At 39.3% G+C, this 8741-nt stretch overlaps 1 protein-coding gene across 1 annotated transcript; it reads left to right on the top strand.

The window, feature by feature from the left end:
• The first annotated feature begins 343 nt into the window (after positions 1 to 343).
• LOC138883017 (uncharacterized) lies at positions 344 to 3400 on the top strand. Its single transcript, XM_070163673.1, has 2 exons — positions 344 to 849; positions 3226 to 3400. Exons 1-2 carry the CDS (start codon positions 344 to 346, stop codon positions 3398 to 3400), a joined length of 681 nt encoding a protein of 226 aa, XP_070019774.1.
• The last annotated feature ends 5341 nt before the right edge of the window (positions 3401 to 8741 follow it).

Raw genomic sequence — 8741 nt, 5'->3', positions numbered from 1 at the left:
AAAATGGCAGATCATGCTCACTGAATTTGACATAGTCTACGTCACCCGCACGGCAATGAAAGCCCAGGCTTTAGCAGATCACCTAGCTGAAAACCCTGTTGATAATGAATACCAGCCTTTGAGCACCTACTTCCCGGATGAAGAGGTAAATTTAGTTGAGATAACACCAGAAGACACCAATGCTTGAAAAATGTTCTTTGATGGAGCTGTGAATGCAAAAGGGGTTGGAATTGGGGAAATCTTGATCTCACCCACTGGTCAGCATTATCCAGCCACAACCCGACTTCGGTTTTTCTGCACAAACAACACTGCCGAGTATGAAGCCTACATTATGGGTATGAATATGGAAATCGACCAAGATGTGGAAGAATTGTTAATCATGGGAGATTCGGATTTGATTATCAGACAAGCTCAGGGAGAATGGGAAACTCGGGATGTCAAGCTTATTCCCTACAGGCAACATGTGGAAGATCTTAGCAGGCGGTTCAAGTCAGTAGAGTTCAGGTACATTCCTCGTTTTCACAATGAGTTAGCCGACGTGCTCGCTACTTTGGCCTCGATGTTGCCATACCCAGGCAATGCCCACATTGACCCATTGGAAATCCAAATCCGAGAAAGGCACGGTTACTGCAACACAATTGAGGCAGAACCGAATGTTCAGCCATGGTATCATAATATCAAGAGGTTTCTGAAAACTAAAGAATATCTCGAGCAAGCCAGTGGAGACCAAAAGAGAACCATTAGACGGCTCGCAAGCGGTTTCTTCTTGAGCAGTGAGGTCTTATACAAAAGGACTCCAGATCTCAACTTGTTAAGATGTGTGGACGCCGAAGAGGCCAGAAGAATCATGTATGAAGTGCACACAAGAGTGTGCGGACCCTACATGAATGGGTATGTTTTGGCAAAGAAGATCCTTCGAGCAGGCTATTATTGGATGACTATGGAAAAAGATTGCTTCAGTTTTGTCCGGAAATGTCATCAGTGTCAGGTGCACGGTGATCTGATTCATGCACCACCTACAACACTGCATCCCATGTCAGCACCTTGGCCATTTGTTGCCTGGGGTATGGACGTCATTGGGCCGATCGAGGCAAAAGCTTCAAATGGGCATAGATTCATATTGGTCGCTATCGACTACTTCACAAAGTGGGTTGAAGCAATTACTCTCAAATTTGTCACCAAGAAAGTTGTGGTAGATTTCGTGCATTCCAATCTCATCTGCCGTTTTGGTATCCCTGCAACTATCATTACAGATAATGCTGCAAACTTGAATAGTCACCTGATGAGGGAGATATGTGAGCAGTTTAAGATCACACATCGAAATTCTACTCCTTATCGGCCCAAAGCCAATGGTGTCGTCGAAGCATCAAACAAGAACATCAAAAAGATTTTGAGAAAGATGATTCAAAGTTCCAGGCAGTGGCATGAAAAGCTGCCATTTGCATTATTGGGATACCGCACTACTGTGCGCACATCAGTCGGAACAACCCCATATCTTTTGGTTTATGGCACTGAAGTCGTGATACCCGTAGAAGTTGAAATCCTACTCTTCGGATCATTGTTAAAGCTAAAATTGAAGACAGAGAGTGGGTCAAAACCCATCTGGAACAGTTAACCCTGATCAATGAAAAGCGAATGGTCGTAGTCTGCCACGGGCAGTTGTATCAACAAAGAATGGCCCGTGCCTACAACAAGAAAGTGCGGCCTAAAAACTTTGAAGTGGGGAAGCTCGTTTTAAGGCGTATTCTCCCCCATTATCAGGAAGCAAAAGGAAAGTTTGCTCCTAACTGGAAAGGGCCATACATTATCAGAAAATTGTTGCCAAAAGGGGCGTTATTCCTAGGAGACATCGAAGGGAATGACCCCGAAATAGCTGTAAATGCAGACGCAATCAAAAAGTACTATGTCTAATCCTTCTACAGCATCAATATTATCCGATTGGGATGACGAAGGCTTTCATTCTCGCTACCCCAAACACTCAAATCCTTTGCTAACCCTTTTAGCCGGTTACCTTCCTTTCATTACCCTCTTTGGAACTTGAAGATGTTTGAAAAAAAAAAGAAACAAAAAAAAAGCAACAAAAACAAAATGTTTCCCTGAACTACATTCTACTTGATTCCGAAAGGATATGTAGGCAGCCTCTCTCTGGGGTTCAGTCACACCAAAACAAAAATCTCATTTTCCCCAAAAGTAAAACTGGGGCAGATGTTATAATAGTTAGGAGATAATCCCGTCTGAATGGTTCCAAAGTTGTAATTTGATATAGACTCTTTTTACCCAAACCTTGTTCAAAGTCCTTCCGATCAATCGGTGAAAGGTGTACAAATCAGAGAAAGTAGTTGTTTGGATCCGATGCAATCAAGATGAGTCTTATTGGTGAAAACCTACGAGCACTATAAGGCGATGGTGAGCAGAGAAATTAAAAACGAGAGAGTATTGTTAGTGATAACTAGTAAAGAGCATTATAAGGCGATGGTGAGAAGAGAAATGAGAGAGGTCAATTGGCAAAAACCCGCAAAGGGCGTCGTTGATCAAAAAGAAAGAAATCCCTCGCCACCATTGGCACTGAAAGAGTCCTGGTAAGGTTTCTCGGTTTCAAAACACGGTTCATAATGGGTCTATGAGAAGTTGGATAGTTGGGCAGATCGGGTATCCAGTCTAAGAAGCATGTCATATCTATTGAAGTCTGCATGCACTCCAGATAAGTCCTTCTTTCCTCCCCGAAAGGGACACTTCTCCTTAAATTCACTTTCTTGTCCTTTGTTTACTTTTCTTTGAATCCCTTTCGGTCTAATTCTATTCCAAAACTAATACAAAGAAAATGTGGCAAGATTAGTTTTACAGGGTTCTGCCTAATAAAAGCCAAGTCCAAAGAAAGTACCCGGCCTCAGCGGGTGAATCAAGTCGATCCCGTCTGGCAATGATGGCCGATGCTCTGAAATCAAAGTTATTGAAAATGAAAAGAAATCCAAAGTCAAAAGCCTCTAGAGGCAGAATAAGGTGAGAGGGCCAAAGCCCCACACGGGTGAACCGTCATGGGAAATTTTGGAAAGCTGAGTTCCTCGGTTTTAGGGGAGATTAATCTTCAGAAAAGTCAGCAAGCAGCAGAGGTTCTCACCAAAAGATTTGGGCCGAGATCAAATGATCAAAAACAATCAAGGCCACAAAACCAACCACCGTTTCAAACTAACAATTGTTTTTTTTGTTTTTGAAAATTTGAAACAGGTGCAATCCAAAGCAACCGTGCAAGGCAGGTGCAACCAAAAAAAGGAAAAGAAATGCGCAAGTGCCAGAAACAGCTTTGCAGCAACAATCCATAAAAAGGGAAGTCCCCTCCAAATTTTTTCCTGCATTTACTCATTCCATGAAAAAAAACAGAAAGGAAAACAAAATGAAATAAAGATAAGAAGAAAATTCAAAATCATGGTAGCCTAGGGTCCCCAATCTCTAGTCACATTTTTCCAACATAGGGTCTTCACTACCTAGTTGATTTTATTTTAGACATAGGGTCTCCACTCCCTAGTCGTTTTTCCGACATAAGGTCTTCACTCCCTAGTCGTTTTTCCAACATAAGGTCTCCACTCCCTAGTCGAGATCATTTTAGACATAGGGTCTCCACTCCCTAGTAGCCTTTTGCCAACATAGGGTCTTCACTCCCTAGTTGAGATTATTTTAGACATAGGGTCTCCACTCCCTAGTTGTCTTTTGCCAACATAGGGTCTCTACTCCCTAGTTGATTTTTATTTTAGACATAGGGTCTCAACTCCCTAGTTGAGATTTTAAACATAGGGTCTCCACTCCCTAGTCGCCTTTTGCCAACATAGGACCTCCACTCCCTAGTTAAGATTATTTTAGACATAGGGTCTCCACTCCCTAGTCGCCTTTTGCCAACATAGGGTCTCCACTCCCTAGTTGAGATTTTAGACATAGGGTCTCCACTCCCTAGTCGTCTTTTGCCAACATAGGGTCTCCACTCCCTAGTTGAGATTATTTTAGACATAAGGTCTCCAATCCTTAGTTGAGATTATTTTTAGACATAGGATCTCCATCCCCTAGACGCCTTTTGCCAACAAAGGGTCTCCAATCCCTAGTTGAGATTATTTTCAGACATAGGATCTTCATCCCCTAGTCGCCTTTTGCCAACATAGGGTCTCCAATCCCTAGTTGAGATTATTTTTAGACATAGGGTCTCCATTCCCTAGTCGCCTTTTACCAACATAGGGTTTTCAATCCCTAGTTGAGATTATTTTTAGACATAGGGTCTCCATACCCTAGTCGTCTTTTGCCAACATAGGGTCTCCAATCCCTAGTTGAGATTATTTTTAGACATAGGGTCTTCATCCCCTTGTCGCCTTTTGCCAACATAGGGTCTCCAATCCCTAGTTGAGATTATTTTTAGACATAGGGTCTTCATCCCCTTGTCGCCTTTTGCCAACATAGGGTCTCCAATCCCTAGTTGAGATTATTTTTAGATATAGGGTCTCCATCCCCTAGTTTTGCCAACATAGGGTCTCCACTCCTTCGTTGAGTTTTTATAGATATAGGGCTCCATTCCCTAATCTCTTCCTCCTAAAGACACACATTCCTTATTTTATCGCTTTCAAAAAAATATAAAGTTTAGATTTTAGTTACAAATAACTCGCAAAATTTTCCTAGTGAAAACTACGGCAGAAAATTTCGTTTGTTTGTTTTTGGTATCTGAGCAGGTTTTACCTCGAGACTCAGGGTTCGAGATAACCAAAAGAATGAGTCTCAATCCAGAACAAAGAAAAGAAGGAAAAGAACAAAAAAGAAGTGAACTCAAGGTGTGGAAGCGGATAAAGATGCGGATTACTCAAGATATGATTGAAGTCACAAGCTTCGCATGTCCCGCCTTGATCCGAAAAGCTGAAGAAGAAGGAACCGGCACCTACAGCTGATGAGCATCAAGATTCAGATCGGATTCTACAGTAAGAACCAGTCAAGACTCAAGATCGAGCTTCAAGAGATTTATAGATAGGAATCTTGTAACTCGTAGTTGATTAGGCTTAGTTAGTTTAGCTTTTTATTTTCATTTTGGTGTAATAAGGGGTTCAGCAAGCAGTAGCAGCAACAACAACAGTGAAATCACCGCTCCCCGGTAGTCCTAGCTACCAAAACATCTAGAACTATACTGACCTGATTCCTTTATAGCCAAGGATATATAGGCAACCTTTGAAGCAAGGTTCGGTCAGGCTCTTTCAAAAAATGCTTCTCATGGAGTATCAAACGGGCAAAAATCCCTCAGAATTGCTCATTTTATCTTTGCCCGGAAACCCTTCATGTCTCCAAGCAAAGAGGGGCAGTTGTGAGCACGTGATTTTTTCCTCACATGAATTACTTCTACAGAATCCCGAAGAATTAGATTTTTCTTTTAATTATTTGTCGTTTAGGAATTATTGTAGAATTTTTTTACTTATTTGCAATTTTCTGTGCGTGTTTAATTTTTAGTTTAATTCATGAAAATGCAAAAATACTTTGCATTTGCATTTAGGATTTATTTTACGTTTTTTAGGTTAAATAGTAAGTTAATTGTTTATAAAAATGAAAAATCACAAAAAAAATAACTCACTTTGCATTTTAACTTTTTAATTTTTGAATTTTATAGCTTTTTCTTTTAATTTAGGACTTAATTAATTTTTGTAATTACTATGAAGAATAATTAGATTATTTTTGGTAAATTAATTTAGTTTTAAGAAGTTAATTTAGGTTTATTTTAATTTGAAAAGAAAAGAAAATTGGAAAATGAAAAGAAAAGGGTAATAAAATAAGAGAAGTTGTGTTTTGGACCAATCCATATCAGCCCAAGTGTTCAAGATCCCCTGAAACCCGCTCAAAGATTCGGCCCAATCACGCTCTAAATCGGTCCAAGACGTCAGCCCCCAAGAGCTTTGAAACGACGTAGTATGGTCGTGAGACTACGTCGTTTTGAGTTTGAAGTTTTAAAATCAACCTGGGCCCTTCATTTCCTTTTATCCAAGGGCTTAACCTCCCCCTTATTTTAATTAAAGTGTCTGAACCCCATTCAGTTTAACCCATGTACTTTCTTTGCTTCATTTCCTCCAAGTGTAAGAACCCTAACGCCGCCTGTAAACCTCCGCCATTCCCACCGGCGGTTGGCCTCCAAATCCGCCCAAAACTTTACCACACACTCCCCATAACCCCTCAAACACTAAACCATCATCGATTTCCCCCAAATCCTATCCATCTTTTTTTTGATTTCAGATCTAAAAAGAACTCTAAGTCCTTTCCAACCTCTAACCCATCATGCAAAAAGGGTCCGATTTAATTTTCTCCAAGCATTGAAGGGATTTCGACCTAAGATGAGTGTTAGATGGGTGTTCTTACGAGAACAACCTGACTAACACTCATTTTGGTTCAAATCGGAAGCTGCCGGATAAGCTTTTCAAGCCCGTTCGTCTCCAACCTTAGGTATCCCTGTTCATGTCTTTCCTTGTTTTTGTTCTCTTCTATCCTCATTCTTTCTTTTTCTTTTTTCTTTTCTCACTATTTCTGTTTTCTATTTAATCAGTTAAAATTCGGATAAGCAGTAGTTATGAGTTAATCTTGGGCTAATTGTTTTAAAAGGTTAGAATTAATTCTGTTTGTTTTTCATAGTTAGTATTAAAAAATGGTTGAGTTTTTTTTTAGGGCCATCATTTGAGTTTTAATTTGTTCGGGTCAGATTATTGAGTTTCAGAACACTCATGTGGTTGGGTGGAGTTTTGGGCCTCTGGTTTATTTCCAACAACAGCCCAAGGATTTTGTTTTGTTGTTTGGGTCGACCTGACCCATATTTGGTCTTGAAGTAAAAAACAGAGGGTTTAAGGGTAGTTTAGGGAATTTAATCAAGGGGAATCTTGGGTAATTGAATAGGAAGTTTCCAGGAAAGAGAGGGTTGGGCTAATTTAATAAACAGAATTTGAATTTAAGGACTAACTAGCAAAAACGAAAATTGAAAAAGGGGCAATAGGTAAAATCGGAAACCCAATTCTGCTGCCCTAGAAGCCTCTATAAAAGGTTTGTTACTTCATTATCAAGGCAGATTTTCAGAGATTAAAAACCTGAAAAAAGTAGAAACGGTTGAGCTGAAAAACACCTAAAATCCCTTGCATTTTTAGTAGAAGTTGGCCAAGTTCTGCTGTCATCTTCAGAGTTTAAAACTTCTTCAAGAATTTTGGTCATTCTGGGTTCAAAGCTGGTCCAAAAAGGCTGAGTAGTGTTGTTTGTTTGGTTGTTTTGGTGTTGTTGATGTGCTGCTGATGTTTCTCTTCCTAAATTCGAACTCATTTTCTCTGTTGTTTTGTTGTTGTAACCAGGTACATTTTGGACCTTATCAATATGTGAAGTTTGAGTTTGAAGCATGTTGAAGTTGTAAACCTAAGTTTTAGTTGAATGTCAAGCTGTCTTACTGAAGATTCATCCACATTCCATGTTAAATTATGCTTTTAATACATTACCTCTTGTATTTATTCATACCATGAACCTTGTTGATATGAATTAGGTTTGTATTTGGACTTCTGTTATTATGATTTTAGCATGTTTGAATTCTTTCTGCCAAAGGTCGTTAGGTGTTTGATACTGTCATTATGGGTATAGTATGGGATAGACAGCACTACTTTGGGGTTTTGAAGAGTTATTGCAATATCAGTGATATTTAATTTCAGATTAACCTTCACAAAAGATTTGGCTTAGTTTGGAATTTTGTTCTTTAAAGATGAATAAGCTCAAAGACTATTGGGTCATTGTGACATCTGATGTTTAGGGTATCTACTGTCAAGCTCACTATGTATGGAAATCATGACAGTAATTTTAATGCTCAAACGAATGGCATCTCTATTTCCTGCATTTTGCATCTCGATTGGTTAATGTATTTCATGCTTACTCTACTAAAAATGTTCAAGTCTAATTGGACTTGGGTTACAGAAAGGCTGTTTAGAGCCCAAGGCTCTTGATGTCCAGGTTTATTTGCTTCATGGGGACTCAATCTCGAGTCCAGACCCTTTGATGTCCACCCTTTTCACAAAATTTGGGTTCCCTTTGGGCCAAAACTTGAGATCACTGTCAAATGGAAATTGTATACCCTGTAATGTTTGGGCCTATTTCTTTTTCGATCCCAATTCCTCGTCTAGTTGTCGTTGCCGATGCAAGCCTTCTTTGAACGATCAACTTTTTTCATGCGATATCTGCTAATTGTTAAGTTGGTTTGAACATTTGCCTTAAAAATAATTTCGAATCCCTTTAAGCCTTTTTTAATTAATTAGCCCCCTTTAAATTTAGATTTGAGGTGTGCCATATTAAGCAAGCTATAATTATGGCCCTCAAAAGATTAGTTCAAATATCCTTAAAAATTAGATTCGAGGTGTGCCATAAACAAAATTAGATAACCCATGGCTCTCGTATAATTAGTAACAACTCTTTAAGATCGAGGTGTGCCATTATTAAATTTTTCATGGCCCTCGCAAACTTCTTATTAATTCAAACCATCGTAGTTTGCTTTAGGCCTGATTTAGATTAGTATTGTGATTATATATACATTCGCGTAATATAATTGCAAATTAAACTCTTAAAAGACTCTAGGGATGCGTTCGCGCAACTTCAACCAAACTTTTCTTAATAAATCAACAAAAGGCGTCATTAATCGTGGACACGTTCGTGTGACATGATTTTGACGCGTCAAAAGAAAAGAGTATACGCACGCGTAACTCAATTCTTTAATTACG

Source organism: Nicotiana sylvestris, chromosome 12, assembly GCF_000393655.2.
Source record: "Nicotiana sylvestris chromosome 12, ASM39365v2, whole genome shotgun sequence".
Taxonomy (NCBI): Eukaryota; Viridiplantae; Streptophyta; class Magnoliopsida; order Solanales; family Solanaceae; genus Nicotiana; species Nicotiana sylvestris.
The sequence above is the reverse complement of the archived record's forward strand: the minus strand, read 5'-3'. Positions and strand labels throughout refer to the sequence as shown.